The 27,910-nt window shown below is 40.9% G+C and overlaps 1 protein-coding gene across 3 annotated transcripts in view; it reads left to right on the top strand.

The window, feature by feature from the left end:
* The window catches only part of CXADR (CXADR Ig-like cell adhesion molecule), a 38,199-nt gene extending 21,664 nt beyond the window's left edge, over window positions 1–16,535 (top strand). The window contains exons 7-9 of one of the 3 annotated variants that reach the window (XR_008463794.1): window positions 157–343; window positions 14,322–14,499; window positions 14,933–16,526. Coding sequence is in view for 2 of the 3 variants with exons in the window: in XM_054185462.1 (XP_054041437.1) it covers window positions 157–424 (268 nt within the window). In the remaining variant the exon portion in view is untranslated. Of the gene's footprint in view, window positions 1–156; window positions 6,233–14,321 lie in introns of those variants that run through there. The other 2 variants (XM_054185473.1, XM_054185462.1) reach the window with 2 other exon arrangements.
* The last annotated feature ends 11,375 nt before the right edge of the window (window positions 16,536–27,910 follow it).

The raw sequence follows: 27,910 nt of genomic DNA, 5'->3' as shown, positions 1-27,910 counted from the left end.
GCCATGAGTACTTTAATTTGTTTTAACTTAATGTGTGAGCCTCTTGGCTACTGTGTCAGAATAAAAAGAAACAAACAGAAAATTTGTTTTTGTAAGCTCCCACGTAGTAATGGTGACTGAACTTTTGTTCTGCGACCGTTTGTTTATTTATTTCAGAGAAGATGTTCCACCTCCAAAAAGTCGCAGTTCAACAGCCCGCAGCTACATAGGCAGCAATCGTTCTTCTCTGGGTTCAATGTCTCCCTCAAATATGGAAGGATATACCAAAACTCCGTATAGCCAAGTCCCAAGTGAAGACTTTGAACGTCCTCCTGGTCAAAACCCAACCTTTGCACCTTCAAAGGTAGCTGCACCTAATTTAAGTAGAATGGGAGCTGTTCCTGTGATGATTCCAGCACAAAGCAAAGACGGGTCCATAGTATAAAATATTATTAATTTAAATGCTGGTTTTTACGTGTTCATTGTAAGTATTAGAGAAAACTACTGTGTTCCACCCCTCATTTAAACAATGGCATGCAATTTTCCTTGAAGAAACTGAATGAGTTAGTGAAAAGCCACCAATTCTCATTTTTAATTTTAAACTTACTAGTATATGACAGTTGAACTATTTGCTAAAAGCATTGAAGTTCCTAAATATCGGACACTGAAGGTATTTGGACCTCTGGTAGGTTGCTGAAGAGACACTGTCAGCTAATGTGCAGTTCTGAATATGTAACAGCGAGACACAAGTGAGAAGTAACAAAAGCATTTCATTTGTAGACCATGATGTTTCTCAGAGTTCCTGAAACTTTATCCTCAATGTTGGGATAACAGAAATATTTGAACTCTGCCACTGTCTGATGTAGTTGCAGGGGGCTGAAGTACTGAGGATGACTTTGAATTCTGTTCAAACTATTTCTGCAGTTCTTTAACTTGGTAGTGTTTGTTTGGAGCACATCTTGAGCTCTTATTTCAGGGGCTGCCAGTTATTTGATTGGTTCAATTAATTTAATGCGTCTATTCTGAATTTAAAATTTCAGTGAGTGGAAATGTGACAGGAGACCTTGCAAGCGCTTTGAAACATTAGTTGTTCTGTAATAACTAGTTCTAGTCATGTCAGATTATTATCTGATGCAAGAGGTCCTGTAGGGTTGTTGGTAGTGGTACCTAAGCTTTAAAATCTAGAGATCAACTGTTACTGTCACAGTAAGAATGAATATGTATCTTTATACAGGTTTTAAGTTAATTGTACCTTGCATTTTCCAAAGCCTGTTTAGATTCCAAGGCAGTGCTCTTTTTTCCAAACCGATTACCTGGAAGCTCCATGGGTTTTTAATGAACACTGTTAAGTAACTGGTATTTGATATCTGTCCTCTTGCTCTAACATCACTGTGGAAACATCTTTTCCTCCATATACATGTAAGCAGTAGTTAGCCTTTACTTAAGATGCTGTTATCTTTCTGCATGAATTTGCGAGGAGTTTAAAGCTCATTTTTCCTTGCCTCTTCAACAGCACTAAATATTATAAACGGACATTTAGACTTTTAAGAGCAAGAGTTCTATGCAGCCAGAATCTGAGAGGAAGTAGTTATCCGGAATTGTCGATACAAATCCCGTGTTTCAAGATTAAAACCCCTTCTTCCCAGTTTCGCAAATCTAAGGCATTACAGGAGGAGCAGAACAATTCCTTATCTTACTTCCGCGCATACTTCAGGACTTCCGATAGCTTCGGATGACTGATACTATATGCCTGTGGAAGCTGGATTTAAAGCTTAGCGCAGTTTGAATCTTTGTGGATTTTTTTTTTCTTCCTTCCTATTTTCTGCTTTCTTCTTCATCCTGTGGTGTGGGAGGGAGTCCCTTTGGCTTTTTTTACCTATAGATGTTAAACTGCAAGGTATTTTGGAAAACTCTAAAGGCATATAGTACGTGGCACTGATGTTGATGAAGGAAATATCTGAATAGCCTGTTGAAAGATGTTAGAGGATTATTTGTATGTAGCAACAGTGTGAGAGAAAACGTTTCCCTAGAGTTCTAGGTTTAGTGTCTGCTTTTTTGTAGCTGCTTTTAGATCTGTGATAAATTCTTTGGCTTACTAAATGTTTGTCTTATCTGTAGGTAGGTGCACAATTTCTGACTGGCACTATTAATGTAAAGAACGTACCCTTCATACTGAATTTAGAAACTTGAATGACTATTAAATATTCTAGACTTACGATTTTACACATTTGGGACTTTTTTAGATTGTAAACTGATACTGTTAGAGATCAGATTTTTTTATCTTTCATGTGTGCCTTGTCAATAAACTTTGCCTGATTGTAACTTAAGTTTTTATGAAATTTCTGGTGCCTAAACTTAACTGTTCGAACAGGTGCTTAGATGATGGTACAGTTCTTAAAACATGACACTGTGATCTGATTTCTTGACTCTTATGTACTATTTATACCTCTTCATGCCTATTTTTGGATGTGACTTCAGTGTCTCTCTCTTTGTATTGTTCTGTATTTCAAAATGTCAGTTACTCCTTCAATTGCTAATCATAATCTAAGTGTTTATATTCCTGAAAACTGTTCAGTTGTACCAATGAGATGGGTGATTGACTCTTATTTGTGTGGTAAATAATAGGTTTAGTAACTGTGCCAAACGTATGCTTATGAAGAACAGTAGATGAGGAGACATTGTCTTGCATCCAATTATTGTGATAGAAGAGACTTCCGAGACTTTAATCATGCACTGATTGTCTACCTTGAAACTAAGGCCTTCCTTAATTAAAAGGGTATAGTTATTATAAATACAAGTTGAGTACAAAACTAAACAGAATCACAGACTGAGAGATAGCTATAAACCTAAGCAACCAGGCAACAAACCTGCTGAATTTGGTTCTTAGCCATCTGTGGACATACGTGAGATTAGATGTGGTTTTTGTTTTTTGTTTGTTTGCTTTTGGTTTTGGTTTCTTTTGGTTTGGCCTGAGACCCTGTACTTAGAGTGAGGTAAGCCCTAGGACACTCGAGAACAGAAACCTATCTCACTAAAGCCTACAGAGCAGAGTTTACACACGCTTAATGCTTTGTCAGCTTGTACAAAATAATAAATGGACAGAACAGAAGGACAGCGTGATGTGCCCTCAGAGCCTAGCTGTTAGGCTTAGCAGCCTTGACAGTGTCTGTCTATTTATGTAATTGCACGGAAAATAAAAGAAACAGAATTTGACATAGTCCTTATCTGAAATAAAGAACCTCTGACTTGGGGTAAGCTTTGCCTCAAGTTGCTATCATCATGCCTTTCTGAATGGATGCGACTATACTATGAAAACATAACACGGTTATAATTTATTTCTTTCATCAATAGATTGTTCACTTACACTGGATTATGATTCTCGAAAGCAGCTACTATAGTTTAGCAATGATTTCTAGCTGTGTAGGAGATGAACTGGTTAAACACGTGAGGTGTCCGATCTTACAGATAGCTCTGCTAAGAGAACTCTTTTAGGAAGTAATGGCAGCTGATATACCAGTTAGAAGGTGGCATTTTTAATGTCTCATTTTATTAAAAAAAAAAAAAAAAGGGGGGGGTACTATTATGTAAATACTTTAAGTGAGCTCAAGAAACCTCTAGTTAATGTCATGACTGTAAACTTGCCTGTTGAGGACTACTATATATAGAAGAAACCCCTCAATTTTAGCATGGTGTGAATAAAGTGTTAGACTTGTAATGCTGTAGAGGTTACGTAACACTTGTCCATACATTACAAGCATTTTCATAAACTTTCTGAAATGGATATTTAAAGATATTTGTGTGAAACTTCCTTACCTAAAAATGAATACTTCTTCCAAAACTGTGTAGTGCACAGAAATGCCTTGTTGGAGGGGTAAAATATGACTTTTGAAAGAAATGTACAATGCATACATCTTTATCAACTCTGATAGTCGCATTCGTATTAGATGTATGCGTCCTGCTTAGTAGTACAAGTACGACTTCTTAATTGCAAGTTTTTGTGTAATGCTGAATATTGTATATTGCTGGTTTCCATGATAAGCTTCTGGGTTTGTTCTTAACAGCGTATATTCTGGATCACTTTAGATCTTTGTTCCAGTCTAAAGACATAATACTACTTGTGTCACTTACACCTTGTTTTATACACTTGATAGGTGCTTTATGGGACCCTTTCGTTATTGGTCCTCTAGCGTTGAGGCACAGCTCAATTGAAACTGGAGCAATAATATTTCCCGGAATCCAAAATGTTACGAAGTTACGTTACACTTCTCATGCACAAAGCATGGACTTGAATATTGATATGAATTTCAGTATGAGGTTTTATATTCACACTTTTGGGGGAATGGTATTTTAAAATACAAGTATTGTGAGTGAATTTGTAAAAACAAAATCCAAAATTTTAAAATGCTGTAGTTCCATGACAGACTTGTGTACTTTTTGAAATAAAACTGTTGGAGAAAACAGTAGTCTGTCTTTATTTTAAAGTAGCACCCGTGTATGGCTTCAGCTTTCTCTTTATGTAATTGGAAGTGAATTAATAAATATGGCTGTGTATACCACGCTGGCATTAATCATTTTATTTCTTGCTTTTTCCCCCCTGTTAGTTTCTAAGGGAAATAGAACTTTAGGTATTTTAAAACATGCACTTATTTGTGGTTTCTAATGGTAGATACACAAATGTAGTGATTGCTATTGAAAACATAATGGAGTGATCTCAACAGTTATTCTGAAACATAAGGCTGGAAAGGGACTTCCGATTAAATTTCATCCCCCTTCATCTTGGGTAGAACCAAAAATTCCTGAAAGGGATAAATTCTTGTCTTTTAAAATTCAAACAACCAGGTTTACAGCACTCAAAGCGTGTTGTTGCCTGGTTCTGTATTGTCAGTTAATGGGCATCTTTTTTGATTCAAACGAAGTTGACTTGAGATACTGACTTGAGATACTCCGAGCCCCTTGGCCTTGCAAACCAACGGATTACTGTCCTTGTAATTTTGCCTGAGATTAATGCAACTTCTCCAGTGTCGTCTTGGGCACATAGTTTTAGGTAACAAAGTCTGGCACGGGCTCTGTTTGCATTAATGCCACCTGTATCATTGGAGGCTTAATTAGCTTATATTTGTTCATAATGTATGCATATCTTTATATGTTATGATGTATGCATATTTTCATATTTTAATGTGTAGCTGTGCCATGCTAGATGTGTCAGTCACTTCTCTGTATATATAAAAATCTGTTTGATACATATGTGTACAAGCATATGAAATTAAATGGACTACCAGTGGAAAAACCTTTAGGATTTTTTTCTATTTCAAATTAAAATTTGTGCTTAAATGCAAAAGGAAACCTAATAAAAAATTAAGGTTGAGGTCTGTCTCTTTGTAGAGCTCTAAGAAACCTTTCTACACCCTTTTAACGTGAATGTCAAGACTTAAGCTCAAGACTTCTGTCCTTTCCTAAGGTGGCAGTTTTGTCACAGGCGGCACTGCTGTGTCTCAGCTGCCCCAGGTCTTTTATTTGGAGATGAGATGATTGTGAATCAGAGAAGCTGAGTACCTCCAGCTTGTCCGTGGGAATTCCAACAAATCAGCTAGTGCTTTCTGGAGAGCGTCCTGAAAGAACAGAGGCACTCATCATGTGCTAGTTCTACAAAACCTTTGCAGTCTTTTTATATATGTATTAGATAGTGCCTTGGATAAAGCTTCTTAAAAGGTCTGTCTTGATGGTTGTTTTTTTTCTCTGAACATCTTTGACTGTGTACTTTGAGCTTACTGTTTTTCTGTTCTCAGCTGGAGAAACTTGGGTTCTTTCAAGCTCTATGATAATGCTGATAGGTGATTAATTGTTAGGCTGTTTTAGAAAACAGTTAATGCCGGCGACTTAGCTTTGCTTTCTCGTGTGTAAAACAAAGCCAAAAGATCTTGTGAAGAAAATAGCTGAGCAAGGAGCAAAACCAAGCTATGAAGGCTGCCTATCTTTCCAAGTCTGAGCTTATTCTGAAATTACCTTTACACTTGTGGGATGACTGTAGGTGATTGCTCCTTAATATAAAAAATAATGTGTTTGCTCATGTTACAATGATTCTGTTGCTTTTTTAACTTGCTTTTTGCAGAATGTTACAGGCTCAGCTATCAGGAGAAGAATATGAACCTTTAATTTTATAAAATAACCACTCTGGCAGCAAACTGGCCCTGAGGATTGCTTTTGACTCCCATTCAAAGTCAAGTTCCTGAAAATAGGGATCCTTTAAGGATCCTTTGATTTTCCTGTTGTAAGTCAATGTTAGTATCACCCTCTAGGTTTGAAAGACTTCAACTTTCGGCCGTTGAGTGCTGCTCAGGTTGCTTTGAATATGCAAAGTCAACGGGGTTTAGTGGCAGAAGCTGCTAGCTGGGTTGGGTCCTCATTTCTAGTGCTTCAGCGGAGTCATTGAAATTTCCTTTTTTTTTTTTTTTTTTTTTTTTTTTAATACCATTGACCCAGATGAAGGACGCCTCCAGCACATTATTCAGGAACCATTAAGAAAGTTGTACAACTCCTCCACTGGAACGCTGTGTGATGTCAGGATCGCTAGATGGCAGAAGGGAGGGGAAGGGAGTAGAAGAACTTCTATAAAGAAGCTGAGCGTGTTGGTTACACAATTTGATTATGTAACAATTTCAAAACATGGCAATATTAGAAGAGACATTAACATCTGAAAGCACATCGTTTTACTTTTGGTGATCTAATTTTTTTTCTCTTTGGGGGTGGGGGAAAAACCTCTGGAGGCAGCATGTCCAAAGGCTGTGTGATGCAGTGACAGTCGTCCCACTTCTCAGGGCTGGAGGCTGTGGTTCTGCCAGCTGCAGGGAGGCAGGACGGAAGCAGAGTGCCGTGTCTGAAGGGTATCGGACTCTCTTTCCTGGAGTACTTTTCCAAATTGTGAAATGAGGAGGGGAAAACGGCGAGTCTAATGGGTTAGTGGGGAATTTTATAGAAGGGATCCGTATTTTGGAAACACGAACTGTCCAACTCCTTAAAGTATTTCTCTGGTCTGGTTTCCAGCAGCATCTGATGTAGGGGGTTTCAGGCAGTCTGCAAAACCTTTTTGCATTTCGAATTCCTTATATATATATATACACACACATATATATAGCCAGCATATCTTCATCGCTTAAATTGCAGGGTTTTGTACTCTTCCTACTATGAAGTAATTTCTGTATGTGTTGGTTTTGGTTACATTATTGCTAACACTACTGTATAAAGAAACAGAAACTGTAGACTAAAGTCTCCTGAAGGCCCCAGCCAGGGCAGGTGGTGACAGCACGGCTTCTTGGTGCTCTGGGCACAAACATCTCCAGGGGTGCAGTGGGCACTGAGGTTAGGTACCAGCTCATTCAGAATGTGGTGTCGAGGAATACTAAATCAGATGGTAAGGAGCTATAAAAGTAATTTAGGACCATTAGTGTAATAGCTTCCAATTATGTCAATTTTGCAAATTACGTTCTGTGTGAACAGGAAAGAGACTTGAGGTTTTGTTTCTTGTGGCCAGCCACTGTTGCACAGTGAAGTAACACCTTTTCAGAGCGTACGATTTGCCCTGCTCCGTGATTTCTAAGTGAAACTATTGTCCCATATAGGAACCTGAATCCTTATTTCATATCACTTGGTAATGTTTTACTCATGAAACAGCAGTCGGGATTAGTCAAATTTCATAGAAATTGGTGCGCAGCGGAGCATCCATTCTCAGGGTTTAAGGTGTCCTGATTGCCACCAGCAGCGACTCACAGATGACTCACTCACTAGTCATCCCAACGGGTGGTGTTTCATAGAATCATAGAATGTGTTGGGTTGGAAGGGACCTTTAAAGGTCATCTAGTCCAACCCTTCCCCCCCCCCCTTGCAGTAAGCAGGGACATCTTCAACTAGATAAGGTTGCTGAGAGCCTCATCAAGCCTGGCCTTAAATGTCTCCAGGGATGGGGCCTTCACCACCTCTCTGGGCAACCTGTTCCAGCGTCTCACCACCCTCAGTGTAAAGAACTTCTTCCTAATGTCTAACCTAACCCTACCCTGCTCTATTTAAAACCATTGCCCCTCGTCCTATCGCTACATGTCCTTGCAGACAGCCCCTCCCCAGCTTTCCTGTAGGCCCCTTTAGGTATTGGAAGGCTGCTATGAGATCTCCCCAGAGCCTTCTCTTCTCCAGGCTGAACAACCCCAACTCTCTCAGCCTGTCTTCATAGGAGAGGTGCTTCAGCCCTCTGGTCATCTTTGTGGCCCTCCTCTGAAAGAAGATTTGCCAAAGTCAAAACACTTGTGCTGTACCTTACTTGTAGGAAATCAAGATAAAATTATTACTGTAGATTTCCATTTACTACTAGAATAACTCAGGTGGGGGGGAACTGTTACCCGTAGACCAGAAATAAAGGCAACTGGTGGTAATCCATGAAGCTACTGAATTGCTTGTGACTGCCAAAGAAGGTGACAACTCTGGGGCACAGCTGGTGGTTTGCGGAACATGTCAAAAAGCTTATGTTGTGGCTGCTAGCACTGAACTTCTTATCCGGATAAATAAAATGCCCTTCCATGTCACTTCCAATCCTGTAACTGTCAAGAGCAGAAACAGTTCATCTAAGCTGTAAAATACAAAAGAAAGCTTGCAATTACTACAATTTAATATGTATTTCCTTGTTTCTTGTTGGTACACAAGAAAACTTACAGCTTACTAAGAGGACACAGCTTCAGATGAGCTGTTTGATCTTGCCCTGGTTTCGTCTTTATATTCTTTAATTCAATACGAAATTGCTTAAGAATTGCAATGTCTCTTTCTCTCGCTTTGGACTTGAGTTGTGGCTTGTGTGACCTCTTTAGGTAACCTTTTTAATTTAATGACCGTGTATCCCTATTTAAGATGGGGGAACTCACTGCGTTTAAAGCACAGAACTTCAAAAGAAATGTATGCCGTCTCCAGCCCACTTGGGAAAAAAACATTTTATGGCTAAATATGAGTGCTTTGTATTGAAACGAAGCAATATATTTTGTGTTTGGCAATACTGACCACCCTTGCGCAGCTGGCACTTGGGCGGCCTGTGTCCCCTTCTGCGGCTCAACGCGACCCAGCGGCTCTGCTAAATGTTAGGTTTTCCAACAGAAAGCAAAATAACTTTCTTAGGTGCCGGAAAGTTATTTCCTTATTGCTTACCCAGGAAAATAATTTAGGTAAGAAAATGGTTATTGTAATCTGCATCATATTTAAGATGTTTTTCTGTATAAACTCTGACAAAAAGCTGTGAACTGTACAGAGATCACTAAAGGAAATGTACCGCTGAGGTATGAATGTAGTTTTTGATAGGTTTTACCAGTTGCGGTGAGGAACGCTATATTTATATTACCTATACGCACACTATCGCTAGGCTGGAAGTACATACTTCTACATCCCTTTCATTTAGAATAGAATCATAGAATCTTCATGGTTGGAAGGGACCTTTAAGAGCATCAAGTCCAACCATACACACACGCAAAAAACCCCTACAATCTCTGTCACTAGAGCATGCCCTGAAGTGCCACATCTAGACGTTTCTTAAACACCTCTAGGGATGGTGACTCCACCACCTCCCTGGGCAGGCTGTTCCAGTGCCTGACCACTCTCTCAGTAAAGTAATTCTTCCTAATATCTAATCTAAACCTCCCCTGCCGCAACTTCAGACCATTTCCTCTGGTCCTGTCATTATTCACCTGGGAGAAGAGGCCAACACCCACCTCTCTCCAACCTCCTTTCAGGTAGCTGTAGAGGGCAATGAGGTCTCCCCTCAGCCTCCTCTTCTCCAAGCTAAACATGCCCAGCTCCCTCAGCCTCTCCTCATATGCCCTGGTCTCCAGACCCCTCACCAGCCTGGTAGCTCTCCTCTGGACACACTCCAGCACTTGACTTAACAAAAGAAAAGTGTAACTGAAGCCTAATTGACCTGTATGAATCAGAGCTTAGAGTTAATTATTAAAATGTCTATTTTCCTCAGACTGAAGTGAAGGTCACCAAGGACGCTGCTTCATTTGCACTTCATTCAAGAAAAAAACATTCCTCAGACACATCGTAATTGTATCTGTTGGTTTTCTTCTAGTAGCAAGACAATGAAAATTGTGATTCTTGTACAGATAACGTACAGTTCTGATCACGCTAGACTTGCATACTTGAAAGGCATCGAAGTTCTAAACATGAATTACATGTTTTTAAAATCAAGGTTATGTTGCTACTTGAAGTATTTTAGGTGTATTATTTAAATATGTGTGTATCGGTATGATTTTTTTTTTAATAGTGCGTGAACTAGGTGGGCAGGCAGGAATCTCAGACACCCCACTAAAATCCTTTATTCCTAGATGAAAGAGCTGGAAGGGGTGTTAGAGCCTTTATGCTCAACAGTCCTTTTTTGTTGCCTGAATTAGCATAATTTCCCTGCCCCTGGTGTTACCTGGGCAGCTCAGATTTTAATCAGCGCTCCGAGTGGGGTATCCAACTGACAGTGAAAATTGGGTCATTATATTACACATGTGAATTTTATTCTGACAACATTCCATGTCCGTGCCAACCATATTAACTAGTTAACTTGCTGCCGGCTTTACAGTTTGTACGTGGCGGCCGGGGGGGAAGTTACTGAACATGCAAGGAAGCTTAGGACATCCTTAATGTTCAAAATGGCTAACAGAAAATCACTCACCTACAATAATAACAATAACAAAAGAATGCCAAGGCAAGAGGGTCTGGTTAGCGAAGTGAAGGATTGATGTCCTGGCTCTGTCATGGTTTAGCTGTGCGAGTTGTTTGGTTTTGTTTCAAATGTTGGCATCTTCCCCTTATTCCTCGGCTTCCACATCTGTTAGAATGGAGATAGTTCTGTGGACTTTCAGGGACTTTTGGAACTAGAGGTTCCCATTGCACTGTCATTTTTTTTTAAAGCGATCCTTGATGAGTCTTTTCAGTCTTCACCAGCTGCCCATCTAGTACTTATTTTCACTTCTTTCATAACCACAGAAAACTTTCAAATACATGTATTTGAAGATACTTGCCTTGGTCAGCACATCTGTGTCTGTCTTCCTCCCCTGCTGCTTGCTGGTTTTTGATACTATCCTGACAGTAGTTACTCTTCCAGTACTTCTAGCACTACCTGGGTATTTCAAGTTGTAGTAAAAATGACAGTAGGGCAGATCTCATTAGGCAGCTTCTTGAGGGTGAAAGATCCCCCAAAACCCACTGCCAGTGCAAGGGGAAACGTCTTTCCTCCGCAGGCTTTGTGGCAGATCCCAGCTCGGACGCCTGCTTGCCATCACCTCGGGAGGAGGCGGCTTCTCTCTCCTTCCACTCAGTGGCGCGTAGGAGAGCGTCCACCCGGGCTGGTGTCCTTCGTCACTCAGCTGGGCCACTCGGCGCTCCCTCGCTGCCCTGTTGTTCCCTGCTGCTCAGCTACTAGCGCGTTGGGAAGTGTTCTCAGGGTGAGGGAACTCATCCCATTTATTTTGCAAATGCAGAATCAAGATGTGTTGAGTACTCCTCTTCATCATTACTGATATTGGAGGTACCTAGTTGTGTATGCTGCAGGCTGAGGCATATAAAGAGACATATAAAACTCCTTCTTGTCTTCATTGCACTGGGCCTGTCAGCAACAAATTACTTATTACTCTTTTTTTTTTTTAATACAACTTTTCTCTGCCTACAGCTTCCCTCTTACATTCACGGCTGATCTTCCTCTTTCTATTACATGCTGCCTTTTTATTTCTGATCGCTGGATTTATATCGCCACTGAAGCAGGATGGATTTTTAGACAGTTTTTCCCTTTTCTGGCTATAGTACATGTTGTTATTGAACACGCTTTTGTGGAAGGTTATTCCTTTTACTGATCTCTTCTGTCACGGTTTTTGTTCCCAACCAGTTCACTCATTTATGAGTCTCTGCTCTGGCAGGGGGTTGGACTAGATGATCTCCAGAGGTCCCTTCCAACCCCCACCATTCTGTGATTCTGTCATTAGGCACTTTAAACTAAATACACCATACATTGTTTTTCAGACTGGCCCCTGTTTTTCCAGCTTAAAAAGTAATAAGGTTATGATTGTGAGTACCTGGGGAAACAGCAGTTTCTCATTAATTGATATTGTTCCTTGTGAGATCCAAAAGAGTTACCACATCTTGTTTATAAGTTACAACACTGGTGGGTGGATTTTTTTTTTTTCTTTTTTTTCTTTATCACAGTTGCATGCATAACCTCTAGCTGCATGCTAGGGTTCACTTGCCAGGCTGCGTTTTTCTTTACTTTTTTTTTTGTTGTTTGTTTGTTTGGGTAGGGATTTGCTTAGATGAGAAGGAAAGAAGAAGAAAATCAAGAGTGAAAGTATGAGGGCAGTGCAGGCGAAGGAGAATGGATTATGTTGCGTTTGTTCCGTTTTGCCCTTCTAACTCCTTTAAGCATACGATTTGAAAAAGATTGGGCTTTTCCAAACATCTGGGGGATCGAAAGGTCTCACCCCATCCCAGCTCATCTCTGTGTGACATAGAGCAGATATTTTTTTTAAGTAGGGTATGTTAATTGTCTTTTGACTCATTCATGAAAAGCAGCGAACGGGACGTGTTTGATGGAGAGCCGTCGTTACGTGAGCCCCCACTCACCCGCCTGCCTTATCCTGGAGAACAGCTAAATTTATAAACGTTTTGGTGTGCGAGAGCTCTGTTTCTTCAGGCTTTCCCAATGGAATGGGTTAGGATGAACTGTGAGGGGAGCAGCTTAGTCTTTATTTGGAAGGCATATGTTTGCTAATTATTAACTAGTTATCTGTTCGAGAGCTATTGATGCAAGAGGTCGGAAATAGGAATGTTGCGGTAGCTGTGGTGCAAAGATGGGAGTACAGACAGAAAGGACACCTCTCCCCTCAGTGTTCAGTCCCAATTAATGTGCTTCTTACAGAGTATCAGTTAATTTGATCAAGTACAATTTCAGGCTGATACTGGGGTTCTTGTTCCTGTGACACTAGAGCTGAAGATAAATGTATTAGGTTAGGGTGGAAAATAAGTTCCGGGGGGGGATAAAAAAAAATAAGCAAAGCTGCCAAAATCTTCCACAATGGAGGAAATGTTAGATAACTGATCCCGAAAATATACTTTTACATTGTTACCTTCCTTAAAAGAATAAGTATATAAAAAGTAGCCAGGACAATGTTGTAGAACAGATTCTCATGCTAGATAATAGCTTTAAATAGAAAGCAAATGTGGTGATTTAATGCTAAGCAGTACTCGGTACTGGTTTGAGTTATGCATCCAAGCAAGGTTTTGTGAAGGTACTCGATTATTTTTACTGTCACGTGCAACTGGAAGGTTTTATTTGATGTGTAATTCTAATTGCAACGTGACAGTTTGCAGGGAAGAACGTGCGATGTTACAGAGGTAGCCTGAGTCAGTTTTTTTTAATTACTGGTCTTATGGAGAAACTATTGTGGCATTGAGGCATGTTGTAAAAATCTGTGAGGACTGGTATAATAATGCAAAAGCCTGTAATAAGCTGAAATGGTGGAATAAGAAAATTGAGATGTTTCCAGTAAATGCAACATATCCATACATGTTTGTGGATTATTAATTAGGAAGAGTTGTTTTCTGTTGGGAAAATTAATTTCACGTTTGGAAAATTAATATTGGTGACTGTCAGCAGAGTTTGAGTACAGGCAGCATATAGAAAAGGCAGTTTTTCATCATGGAGCGGTAGCAAAAATGCTTAGTTACCCTTTTTTTTTACAATATCAGTCTTGGAATATTGAGTCAAAGAACCCAGAGCTGATAAAGAACTGTAACTGGAATGATGACGTATTTTTTTACTATCTTTCTGCAAGAAAGTATCCCCAGAAAAAGTAAACAAAAATAGTCAAGGAACTAGAACTGACTTCTAAGGAAACAGTGAAACAATGAAGCGGCAGATTGGGGCGAGTCACAGGATTCTTTAAGAACACAGAGTGTTTGTAGTAAACAACAAAAATGTGTGGGTCTTTGATAATTCGAGTTACTGGTATGAAACTGAGGAGAGAGACATCTAAACAGGCTTTAACAGATACTTTAAAAATTGATGGCAGTAGGTACACCCTGGAAAGTCCATGAGGATTATCAAATAACCTATGTGAAGATACTGAAAATTTGCTATTAAATTAAGCATACAGTCATTTAAAGTCCACTGGTAAATGGAGTCAGTTTGCTACTCCACTGCACTGGTTTTCTGCAAGACACTAATCTGAGAGACCATAACTTGGGTGATGATTGGAATCATGCATTTAATTACTCTCTATTACAGTAGCTAGCCTCTTTTTAATAAAGTTTAATGATATTCTTTCTTTTTATAGTATGACATCGCACACAAGATTGGTGACATAACAGTGGTATAAACATGAAGAAACAGGCATCATGTTTTGCATGACTTTCAAGTGTGGTGAAACTGAAGTACATTATGAAATGAAGTGCTGGTTTTTTACCTGTTCTCACTTTAGAGTCAAGATTGTTAAGTAGGCTGTATTCGGTTTTGTAAGTACCAATTTTTTTCTTTCACGTGTTTTTAATGCAGAGTTTACAAAGTGACTACCAGCGTTTTTCTTGCTAGTTCTGTACTGTGAAAAGCGTGCACAATCACTCCTCTCTGCCCCACCGCCGCGGAGATTCAAAAGCTCACGAGGTTAACAAAATCAACTCAGGTCGTAGAAAATATAGCCTTAAGCAGTGGGGCGTTCGAAAGAGATTGTAATCTGAAATAGAGTAGTTTTGTTTTTTCCTAGCTTTCTGGCCTGCTGATTCGATGGGAAGTGTGTCACCTATTCGATGCTGTAGCGATACCAGCGAGGTCTTACAACCCATGTGTGAAATGCGCTGTATTTTGAGATTGTGTATATTTTATAACACTTAATAAAAAGTACTTGAATGTTGCAGTTCACACGCGCTTCAGCATAATCTGTTAATGCAGGTGTTGTGGTAACTTATGCCTGTACACTGCCTCATGCCTTCTGCTCCCCAACATACCCGGCAGGAGACTGGAGGAAGAGTGCACTCTTTAAACCAGGCTACTTACGGGCTACTTGTTGCCTCCTCCGGCATGGAGACTTTGGGGATTCACTTCCGAATGAAAACACTGATCTACCTAACCACGTAAAGATGAGACCACTGTAGACTGATCCCGTCGATGGGAGCATAGTAATTAATTTTTGGAGCCTGGTACCCCGCTGGTACTCGGGCATTTTTTTATCTGTCACAGTCCACATAAATCCGAGCACGCTGAAGGACACCCCAGCATTTAGGAACTAACAGCAAACATATGCAAAGTTAAACCTGTCTTTGATCAACTACATCTTTCTGTGTTCTTGAGAAATGATGGGTACATGTGCACATAGAATCACAGAATGGTTTGGTTTGGAAGGGACCTTAAAGACCATCTAGTTCCAACCCCCCTGCCATGGGCAGGGACACCTCCCACTAGACCAGGCTGGGTTTTTTGCTGTTGTAGATCTGTAGATACTAATTTAAAGGTTAATCCAGTCATACCTGCTATGCTGTGCTCTGAAGGCAACCATATAATCCATCAGTGAAACTGGTGGTTATAATGCTGATAAAATATGCTACTTATTAATTTATTTCGCTTCTGGTTTTTAGAAGTGCGCAGCTAATGCTAGAATAAATTCAAACTCAGATGCTTTTGACCAAAAGTTCCATATGATTGGTTTTGTCCCTGTACATGAAAAAACATGTAAAACCATCTAAGGATATGGTAATATCTTCTTAGGAAAAATGAGTGGAAGCTTTCTAAATGTCACATGTTTTAAGTAGCCAATTTAAAAAAAAATATCGTTCCAAATCTAATTTCAGTTCAATATTATAATTACAGGGAAGATACTTTGCCTTTAAGAAGCTCTTGTTTTTATGCCAAAAGATTACATTCCTCATTCTCTCCTTTGCCTCCAATGCTGCCTAAACTTGTCTGCGAGTGAATCTGGCAAGTAATTAATCAGGGTAAAATTCCATTGGGATCAGTATGAAAGTTGTCTGGTCAAGAACCAGCAACTGCCTGTTTAATCATAAGGTAGTGATTTATAGATGTAGCTTATCTTTTTTGCTACTGTGTGCTCCATATAAGATGAATAAGTGTCTTTTTCCCCCCTAATGATCACCATCAGCTAAGTGCTTAATTGCTGGTTGTTTAGGAAGGGAGGAAAAAGGTAGGAATCACTGTGCAAGCTTATAGTGTTGTTTAAAATATGAGTTTTGTAGAAGAACTCTCTTTTGCAGAAAAATCTGCAAAACTTGATGCACCAAAGTATGTTCTTGAAGGAATAAGTGAAATAAACTCTTTTTTGTACTCAAATTCCTACCTAAATTAGCTTTTAATGTGTATATATTTTAAGTAAAAAAGAGGTAAGTCACAAATGCTGTCATTGAAGTTAAATGTGTGTCCATTTTGGAAAGGAATTTGCATATAGTTTTTCTTCAAGAAACTTGTAACTGGACAACTACTTTGTCATCTGTCTAATGAGTTGCGTGGCTAATCCACATGTTCTTACCAGGTGTCCTGATACCAATACTGAGTCTTTTGAAAGGTACCGTGTGCTGGGTATTTGGGCCAGAACTCTGCCCCGGTGAGGTCACCGAGTAAGCGTTGTTAACTTCGTGTTGCTGTGGTGTAAGCGGGGTACAAGTTTGAAAGCTTCTCTGAGGCCACACAGAAAGTCTGAAGATTGAGTCTGTCCCTCAGTCTGCTTTCTGCCACCTTTCTCAGGCTTGGGAGGTACAATAATGAAGCCTGGAGGTCGTGCCCGTATAGATTATCATGACCTGGTGGCTGTTTAGGACTGCTCGTAGATGTCAGGAAGCATCTTTACTTGGTTATAGGTGAATTTTTCAACCGTTTATCCTTTGTATCTAATATGCATAATAGCTTGGCCATGCATGGTCAGCGCGTGGAAAACACCCTGGCTTTTGTGCCAACGCTATTAAATGAGAAGCAGCAGTGCATTTCGCATACCTGAACTTCTTGCCAGGGCTTGCTTTTCATAGGAAAGTTCAAGCAGGTACTTACTTGGTAACTGTGCTCCAGTCCACACCCAAAAGTATCTCATCTGATGTTTTATATGCAAGCTAACTGGCCTGGACCTAGAGAGTCAGACAAAGCCTAAATGTCGCCGATACTCAGTAGCCTGCATCTTTCCCACAAAGCAGATAAACTAACTTGCAGTGCTTTCCCGCCATCCCTGCGTAATGTGGTGTTCAGTCAATGCGAATTGTTAGATCGAGCTGATACCTTACTCCATTTACTTGAGACCACTTCAGTTTCATTTCTCTAAAAGCCAATATAATTACAGACGTCTGAAGAGTGGCTCTGTGCTCATCCGTTCTCACTCACCCTCTTTGTTATTACCAAACCTTGCAGTCATGTGGGCCTTTAGGTTTCATGTAGGCTTTGGAAAATGTATGTTGCAAGCTGTTACCAAGCTTGGTTGTGTGGGTTCAGGCTGCGCCGGTGGTGTCTCGCTCGCTGGCTAGGGTTTGGGGCGAGCCAGGTAGTTCACCGGGTGAACTTTCCCATGGTCTCGGGGCTGATTCAGATTCAAACTTTGCCCTACAGGCAACAGGGATGCAAAATGGGAAAATCTATGCCAGCGCAAGGCAATTTCACGTCGCTCCAGCTGTATCCATGCCTGAATTTATATCGTCGTAAGGATTTGCATAAAATTAAGAAGCCTCAAACCGTGACTCTAGCATATGCAGTTTGAATGTCGGAGTTCAGCACACTATGGAAAGAATTGGCCCAGCCTGTCTGGCTCTTGGCTTTTCTTTCCTGGCCTTGGGCTACCTCCTATCTTGTCAGCATAAGCACTGGTGCAGCTGCCATGAGCCACATCAGAGACATGATATAGTTTAAAATTACTGACATACGCTGTAGTGTAGTTTTGGCTCAGGTACGTTTGTCATTTCGGTTCACCAGGTGGCTGCACCAGTGTTTGTGCTGACAACAGGGGAAGGAGGCAGAGTGAAAGTGGGAACAAGGATCAAAGTACAAGGAAGAGGCGGAGGACTGCTTTCTGCAGCAGCACTGAAAGGGCTCAAGGCACTCGGGTGAACTCAAAGGTGCTTCCAACTTCAGCTCTTCTGCGATCCTGTGAAAACGATGCATGTGCCCAAATTCTCTCTGCGTCAAAAAATGGTGATCCTCAGCTGCCGTGTAAAGTTGAAGGTGCTGGAAGGCTACAGGCACCTCAGCTTTTGAGACTGATGTTTCCAGGCACCCCTAGCTTCCTATCCTGCCCCTTGGTCTGAACAGGATGCACAACTTGTGTTGTATTGCGCGTGCATCCTGCTGGTTACCGCATATACGAACCCTCACCGGTGTCCACAGGTATCCAGAGCGTGTTCCCAGGGCATCCTGCTCCAGTCAGTGATGGGACAAAGCACACTGACTGGGCAGCAGCTGCCACTTTTCTTTTATTACTTAGAGAAGATGGTAGTTGATAATGCTGATGTTGTCTTCAACTATGAGCTTGCAAAAATATATGCAGCTATTTTATGTGATTCTGAAGTAATTCCGAGTCTCTCCCTAAGGCACCTTGTGAAACAGGTTCACATGGGCAAATCACTTTTGATTTCAGTGGCCGTGCAGATGGGTCACTGGCACTGCAATTCTCTCTGCAGGCCCCAGGTCTCCTGTGTTCCTTAGAAAATATAGATGGATCGAATAAGAGGAATAGCTTGCTTCAGTCTCAACTCCAGTAAGATGTGGAAGGTAAAGAGGGAAACCATTACTTAAAAGGAAAACCCACCATTTTTCACAACAGTTTGGTGCCATGTTCAACGGTTGCTTGCTGAAATCCTCATACTTGAGGCCCATCTCAGTGGATTTTAACATGAGTAACTACAACTTTAGTGGGGTTCATTCCAGTTCATTTGTATTCCTCATGTGACTTTCATTGTTTACAGGAAAATGTAATACGTTAGGAATCTCAAGTAATTTATTTTGAATTGCTTCCTTATATAATACAATGCAGGCTGCATTAATGTTCAGGAAGCAGCTAGACGTGAGCAGGAGCCTGAGCTGATACTGAATATGCAAAAATGTTTACAATGCACGGGATGTACTGTGTTCTTGGTTAAGTGATTTCCCAGTTACAAAGTAAAGGTCATTAATTCCAATTATCACAATAGCAGCCATGAAAGTTTTGTCTGACAAGAAAATAATACTGGCATTACTGCCTTCTGCATTAACACTGGGTCATGGTGCATTTTACCATCTCTGAGTGTCTAGCTTGCCAATGGCTGTTCTCTCTGTCCTCGTGATTGAGGCACCATTAATACAACAAGAATTTCCTGTCTTTGCAGAAAAATCATATTCCCTTTACATACATCTTTCTCAGCTTTGAACTTTCTTCCATGCAGTCCTCCTACCAGAAAACAAACTTTTCCAAAGGCTCTGATAGTCCTGCTCCTGAGGTTAACAGAAGAGAAGGTGGAAAATTTAATAAATCTGACATCATGCACTAACATGGAAGTGAAGTGTGCGCGAGCCTTGCAGAACTCCTTAAAGGAAGCTATATGTGAGTTGCTGAAACTAAGAAAGAGAGTCCTAACACACTGAGGCCTGTCCTATTACAGACAGAAAAGTTTCATACTTTCAAATTCAAATTTTCATGTTATTTTATAATTTAAATTGGGAACTAAAGAATTCCATGATGGGAGTTCTTAGAAGAATCTAGACTAGTTTCAAGCCTTAGAGCAAAATTTTACTAGACTGACTGCCATGAACAATAAGCATTGCCAGTCATCATCACTATGTAGGCAAAGCATTGGTCCGTAGCCGTCGTCCCCTGGATGAGCTGTGAGCGTGCGATCCCAAACCACAGAGTTGAACCTCTATAGTCAGCAGCGCTGGCTGCCATCCCAGGCCGTTTTAGTCCCAGAGAGAGCTGTTGGGCAGGGAAACCACAGCTGAGGTGGGGGACTTCTTTTCTCTGCCCTTCTGCCCCTCTCTTGAGTCAAAATCTTGGCCTTTTACAAGAAATTTTGAGTTTCCAGGCAGTTCCTAGCCCTTGGTCTTTCGCCCTGGACTATGTGCTGCAGAGACCTGGGGAGATGGGGTGGCTACTTTCCTAGGACATACAGCAGGTATCCTACATTTTGCTCAACTTTTTTTTTTCTTCTTTGGCTTTTTTCTTCTTTTCTTAAAGCAAAAGGAGTCTTTTGTCATCTCTCAAGGTTGTATTTCAATGACCAGTGTTTGATCATCTGAGGGTTGTTTATCATTCTAGGGCCTCTGCTTTGGCTTCAGCTACTGAGGATGGATTAAATTAGCTGCGGTAGATTTTTGCTGGACTAAGTTTGGTGTGTGCATACAATTTCTACTATGCCATCAGAACTACCTGGCAGCAAAAAGGAGCTGGTGGGGAGGCAATATCTTCAGCTGCTCCATCTAGATACGGAAGAGGAGATGCTGTCAGGAAGCTGTCGTGTTTTAGGCCAGATCGGCCAATGACAACGGACAGATGTTCTCCCCCACCTCTCACTCCAAGGAGAAGGAGGACACAGGCAGAGATTTACAAGGTTAGAAGGAACTAAACTACTTTAATGAAATATTTATAATTAAATAAAAATAAAATAATAAAATAGGTACAATGTATACAAAACCTTATCAAGCTCCCAGGATGATGTCACCGGCAGGCACTGGGGAAGTCCCAGACTGGATTCGGCAATGGATGGGAACTGGATTCCAGATCTGGAGTCAGGAATGCGTGGATCGGGATGAAAGGCAGATGAACAGACAGAGTTCTCCTCAGACATCGGCCAGTGAAGAAAGAGGCTGACCCCTTCGGTCCCTCAGCTTTTATACTGAGCATGGGGCAGATGGAATGGAATACCCTGTTGGTCAGTTTTGGGTGACCTGTCCTGTCTGCTTCTCCCTGCAGGTGCGACCCCTCCGTGCTTTTCTGTTTCCAACCCTCCAGCAGGTCAAATAACAAAGTTAGCTGACCTTGGTTGTTATAGCAATAAGTATAAGCAAGAGCCTCTCTGCATACCATTCCTTGGCATAAACTATAAACACAGGTCTTATCACTCTGAGAACAAAGAGTTTTCTGCACAATATGCTGTTAATTGCAGAAAATTAGAAGAGGCCTAGCTGAGAAGAAAAATTACTGAACAGAAAGTTGGTTCTGTTCTACCTCAAACCAGGACAGAAGCACCTCTGTAGAGCAAAGGTGTGATAAGCGATGGGTCTGACTTGATGTCATGATACAAATTCTAATGACTTGTGCATAAGCTCTGCAGTGCTGCCGTTGGCCTAGTTTATATGGTAGGAAGCAATGGAAATGCTAACATACAAAAATCCGTATTTGTAGTACAAAGAGCCACGCATCTTTCTCTACATAGCTAACCAGAAGGGAAAATTGTAAGAATTTAATCTTTATTTATAAAGTTTTGAGACGTGTAAGAAAGAAACTTTGTAATTCTTTCACTAAGGTTTTATCAGCTTATTTGATGACGAATATGGTTTTTTTTAACATATGCTTGCAACAGCAGTCCCCTGATTACTTAATCCCATTGACTCTTGTGTGCGCCAAGCAGCTCATAGTTCAGGGCTCAGTCACAACTGAGTGGCTTGATTGTACCACTAGCAGACACTTAGATGCTCTGTGATCCTTCATAGTGGACGCTTGGTCTCAGGGGCTCAGGGGTCGACCAAGCACCTTATTCTAGAGTGCAGCAGTAATGCTTACTGCACACAGGGGACTAAGGGAGCATGTATGCAACTAATGCCCTCTCTCTCTGTCTTTCCGGTGCAATATGGCCACTCACGGACAGCCTACATCCCTCTCTGCACATACTCTTAAACCCATGCCACCAAGAGCACTGTCTGTCCAAAGCTGCCTTCTTGTCTCCTGTAGCACATTATTATTATTTTTTGAAAGAATCAAAGTGGTCATCCAGAAGGAATCATGGAGGGACTGGAGGGGAGGATGATGGCTTCCCCCATGCAGCTTGGGTTATATGTATATTTCTAGCAAGAAATGAACTTGAGCACCGGACCTCTGATTGCTTGGGATGGGGGCAGGGAAAAGCTCATTTTCTACTACAATTTTGGATGCTCCAGTTGTTATCTTTGAGACAACTTTGTTATAAAAAGGAATCAAGGTGGACAAGCTGTAGTCCAGGGACTGGACCTTTGCCCTGTCTTTCTTAGTGGTACGTACGTACCCTGCGACCTGGCAATCTCAGCTTCCTTCTGGCTTGCTGATCGCTTCTGGGGGTGCCAGAAGCATCAGGAAGGCATCAGATGGGCGTGCTGGGCTCCTGTGCCACCCACGGCTGGGGCCAGAGGGGACACCGGTGGCATAGGCCAGGGGAGGATCCCGATGGCATGAACGAGAGGTTTTTGCATGCCCTCTGGTGGCACAGTCTCCTGTAAAAGTGTGCTTATTTACCTTTCCCAGACTCCCTGGCTACCTGTGCTGCTGATGGAAAACTCGTGTTTTGCTTTTTTTCCCTTTAGTAGCAGGAAAGTGGCTCTCACGGGATGGAGCTCCAGGAGACCAAGGGGAAAGCGTGGGCTTTCAGAGACACTTTGCCTGACTCTTAGGACTAGCTCCACTGATCTCTTCAGCCAGAGAATAATCCCAACTGTTATCTATCTGACCTAAAATAATGCTATTATTATTCACGAAATGCATTGTACGCAAGTAAATCATTGTCCTGCTCTATTACACTAAAAAGTCAGATTTTGGCATGTCAGTGGTTTGCCTGAAGCAAGAAAATGTATAGAAGAATGTAAACGATATATTGTATGTTGCTATTGGTGGCGGCTTCCCTTCCGTTGTGTCCCCTGAATGTACTGGCTTGGCACTGCGCTTTCATGCAGAAGAATGAGGATTAGGTTTGTCCTGCTGCGAGATGATTCATGTACAGGGAATGTGCATATTCAGGAAGAGTGAGATTTCAAGAGTACATCACTGAAGAGGGGCTTGTGATAAGAATCAATAATAAACTGATAGCTGAGCAGGGAAAAAAGAATTTAATAAAAAAAAATTTAAACTCAAGTTGAGATCTCAAGCAATTATGATTGCTTATCTGACTATTTTTGCTGCTAAAGTTGTGGTTCCTCATTATTTTTTAATTTTTTTTTTTGTAGATATACAGCTTACTCTGATTTTGGGAAATATATACATATTTATTTATATTGGATACTCTGTTTTATATGGATGTGTATATATATATATACTTATATAGCTATATAATAAACCCAAATACATACTCCCTGAGGTGGTTTCCCAATTTTATTATATGATTTTGCTTTAGGAGAGCATCAACGCTTACATAATACTAGAACAGGGCTGGATATTTAAAGTTAATATAACAGCAACTGGATGTCAAGCTGTCTCTTCCTTTATCTAAAAATGTCTAAGTATTAGCTAATATTTACCAAAATAAAAGCGTTTCCCAACTTCAGTATTATTCATGCTTTCCCAGAGATGTTAACATAACCCTGTAATTGGCATTAATTCTATCCAGCAGTGAGCACTGTAGGAAATGCATTTTATGTTTGTTACTTGTTGTGTCTTTTTAAGGAACAGTGGAAATTCATAGGATGTAACAAGCTTTGCATTTGCATATGGCTGATTTTCTTTCTGTACAATTAATTTATTCTGAAGTGAAAGGGAACATCAAGCTTAACATGTTTCTCGGTAGAAAGCCTTCTCTAAAAGATTTTCATTTGGATATATGGGCCTAATTTTGTTATGTTAATCTTAAACGGACACTTTCAGAAAATCTCCATTTGAACTCTCTCCTCAGGAAAAATAAAAAAAAAAAAAAAAGAGAAAAAAATTGACAGTACACAAACATAAAGCTAGAAACAGTTATTCTGCTCAGATTTCATCTCTCATCTTCATTGTGAGCAACCCAGGCATGAGAAAATGGTTCTGGTGTACAAGCCCTGAAAAATAAGATTTACAAAGCAAAACCACAAATAAGACTGTGGTTGTCTTTAGCTTGTCAGTTTGACTCCTGTCTAAGAGGATGAAAGGCAAGCGCTCATGGAAGACTGCTTGGAAGCCTACGTGAAGCTTGTTTATGCCTCTCATTTGGGTTCCCACAGGCCAGGTAACCTCACCAGAGAGGCCCCTTCTTCCAGCCCCTGCACATCCCTCAATGTGACTGTTGGTCACGAGTGCTGGGCTGGTAAGAGCTGGTGTATAGTACCAAAGGAAAAGCATGTCAAAAAAAGCATCATCATCTCCATTACTGCTAACTGCTGCATGGGAGAGAGCCTCCTAAGCCTCCTGGACCCTGTTGCTGCTCTCCCTGCTGGCCCCTTTCCTTTTCCCCTCTTCACCTTCCTGTCTCTCTCCTCTTTTTTTAATTTTCCCTGTCAAGTGACTTTCATTATTAGAGTCAACGTATGCCATAACTTACGGATGCTGCTAATAAAGCCCTGTGCCGGTGAGCTTGTGTGGCAAGTACCCATTTCATTTCCTTTTTATTTCTGTTGGGGCACAACTTGTGGACAGGATAGGCATCGAATCAAAGGGAGGCGAGGCTAGAAGAGCACTCCCCTTTTTGCTGAACTCCATGATGATTTTTTTTTTCCCCCCATTTAATTTGATCGAGTAGGATCGAAAAACAAAGAAAGCCGAATCCAAACCATTGTTGCTCAGGCAACGAGATGTAGCTAAGAATGAAAACTGCAGCTTCATTAAAAGCGATGCAAAGGACGTACTCTAGTTGTCTATGGAAATCTGTGTTGACCAGATTCTGAGATCTAACCTGGGTGCATTATGAAAGCATCAGTTTCAGTCAGTTTCGCTACAGAAGCAGCAAAGCTTGCAATGGGAAGCTGGTTTGCATTTGCTTATATGCATTTGACCACTGCTGCTCTTTGGAAGTTACTGTAAGGAATCTCCATTGACTCTTCAATGTATTTTGGCAGCCACAGAAGAGAGAAATGTCGTCAATAGCCTCTTGCCAATATTCAGTTCTGCTGGATGTATCATACAGCCATCTAAGAAATCTGACAGGCTTCATAAAATTAGGCTCAAGCTAATTAGTAACATCAATGTTTTTTAAATGACTGTTAATATTGTTGCTGTACCTCATCCAGAAACTCAAGTGGACACCAGCACCCTGTGTGTTCGCTAGATATGGCAGAGTGTCCTAGCCGTGAATCAAAAACTTTCTGAAATCTGAAAATATTACTGTCCTCTGTACTCCTCTGTTCTCAGTTTGTAATTCTGATTTATCTTATGGGTTTAGTTAATGTTAACTTAATCTACGTAACTGATGAGAAAAAAAAAAAAAATACGACAAAACTTTCCTCCCTAATCATTTATTTTGATGTTATACATTCTTGATTATGAAATGGTACATACAAATAGGAAGAAAGTGATAAATTCTGCAGTCTTAATGTATCTCATGATATTTGATATTTTTGCCACTTTAGTCTCTAACTGCTGGAATTGTTTAATAAAAGGGCAATTTATTGGGGGAATATTTGATTAAAAAGGTGAAACAAGTATGAAAAGTAAAAGAAACCCACAAGATTTTATATACAAAACCCTCACACACACGTACAATATTGTTACCCCTTATGATGTAGTTAAGGAATAGAAATGTAGTGAAACACAAACCTACTAATGTTCTTCTTTCAGATGCTAATTCGGTTAAAACGTTAAACATGTTTACTCTTACCACTAGCAAATAACGTGCAACTGCCATACTTATGGTAGGGTCGAGTCTAAATATTCCGACCCAGACTGGCCCGGCTGTGTTAGACACTACAGGCAAACAGTAAAAAACCCGTCCTACCCCATAGACCTTATAGTCTAAACAGTGAAGACAACCAAGTGCTGGGAGATGGAAGGGTGGGCAGATGGTTGTCTGTCTTCTACAGAGGGGGAACCGAGACAGGGGTTGGTTAAGTGAGATGCAACGGATCGAAAAGGAGCCTTGCAACTGAGAGATAATCCCGAACCAGGCTTCCTGTAGCAAAGTCCAGTGCATCCACCAGGTCAACATTCTTCCAGCAACAACAGCTGTACAAGTCAAAGAAGAGGAAGGATACCTAGGCATCAGTTGAAATGATTGACGGAATTGTGACTCATTAGCTAAAAAGAGGAAACTGGAAGCTGGAGGATAGGATTATGGATAAGCTAAAAGCAAAGCTTTTAATGTATGAACATTCCCTTCATATATATTTGAGGTATGGCTGCCAAAATAAGACGTTTATTATAAGTTTATTTCCAGTCGGAGACTTTATAAAAACGTGTGGATCTTATTTTTTTCAGTTTTATTTCATCAGCTGTTGGAAAGACTGTGCTGTCTCCCAGTTTCCACAGATCAAAGTGCAGGCAGTGAAAAATAAAGTAATCCGCCACTTTGGAATAATTTGTAGCAGCAGGCATTCCCATTTGCAGCAGTGCAAATCGGAGTGCAAATCAGATGGTGAATCAGTGATCTCAAAAGAGGATTACTTTGGATTAGTTGTCCAGTGAAGCAGGCACTTTGTACAATGCAGCAGACAGCTCCAACGTGAGCCAATTCATGGCTTGTTTGTGGGTTTTTTGCTTTGTTTTGTTTTCTTTTTTTTTTTTTAAGAACATTATTTTATCAAATGGATTTTCACACTCCAATTAACAGTATTTTGACAGTGTTTGTCTCTAGGAGACAGATTACGTGACATACTACTAAGCAACTGAAAATTAGTGGCCAGTCTTCTGGGAGCGGGAGGAGGCATGGTAGGAAGCAGCCTAAGCTGCACTTTGGTTGACAGCAGTTGCCGTGTAGGTTTAAACACTGCTTTGAAAGTTATGTCTTGATTGTACATTGCAGTTTACAGCTTGATTTGTGAGCCAGGGAGAAGGCAACGCTATCCGACCTCATTCTCTAGTTAAAGTCCCTCATATTTTAGTGATGCTTGAAGAAGAGCTTTATTACCATTTTACTAATAGTGTATGTTGCTACATTAATCCGTCTTTCAGTTTAGTAGGGCTGTCATGATCTAAGTAACAAGGTGCTTAGAAACACCATCTATCCATATATAAACACTAATGTCCTGTTTCTGTAGTTTAATGCTTTAGTCCATCGTGCCTGTAGCTGTGAGGTCATCGTTTTACACAATAAATCAGTGTGCTGCCTCCCTGTTGACCTAGGTTCTGGCCACTTATTAACAGAGATAAAACTATTACTCTCTGCGTTTACCACCTCCCAAAGTCTACTTGCTGGCTGAAGGAGCACCGTCTGCCCAGAACCAGGCTTGTTCTGGGGGGGGCTGGAAAGGGATGGGAAGAGACGTGAAGGACAAGAACTCGGACATTATGCACTAAAAGGAGGGAAATTGTACACGTTTTGTGTATGATATTGGATTTGTTTTGGTATGCAAGGAAGGCAGGCTTTGAAAGAAAGCTCAAATTTTCTTCTTCTGGGCAGTATAAAATCCCTGTGGAAGAAGAGCAGAAGTAGCCAGCCGTTATTGTGAGGATGGAAATAAACACGTGCTGAAGCTCTAGATCCAGGCAGCTTTACATTAAGCCCAGCCCAGGTCCAGCAGCCCCATTGTCTCCTCTGGAGCAACAGTTCCAGACCGTAGTCCTGGCTGTATCCTCACCCCCTGACACACTGGGGAGAGGCGCAAGCAAGCTAAAACTGTGGAATTCACTGATGAAGTGCATTTTTGCACCATTGTTTCTGCGTTCAGAGCAAGCCTGAACAAGCGCTGGGAAGCTTGGTCCCTGCTCCAGAGAAAAGTCAGCCAGTTGCTTCTGATTCAGTCCCAAAACTTGTTGTTCTGTCAGCGGTTTCCTCCCCCGTATCATCGCCTTGATCTCTTCTTTGGACTCTGCAGCAGGCTAGAAGTAAGCAAGAAGAGGAGAAGACTGCAATCGCTCTTGAAGCTTCTTGTGAAACAGGCGAAGGGGTT

The sequence above is a fragment of the Rissa tridactyla genome, chromosome 1 (assembly GCF_028500815.1).
Source record: "Rissa tridactyla isolate bRisTri1 chromosome 1, bRisTri1.patW.cur.20221130, whole genome shotgun sequence".
In the NCBI taxonomy this organism is placed as follows: domain Eukaryota; kingdom Metazoa; phylum Chordata; class Aves; order Charadriiformes; family Laridae; genus Rissa; species Rissa tridactyla.
The sequence above is the reverse complement of the archived record's forward strand: the minus strand, read 5'-3'. Positions and strand labels throughout refer to the sequence as shown.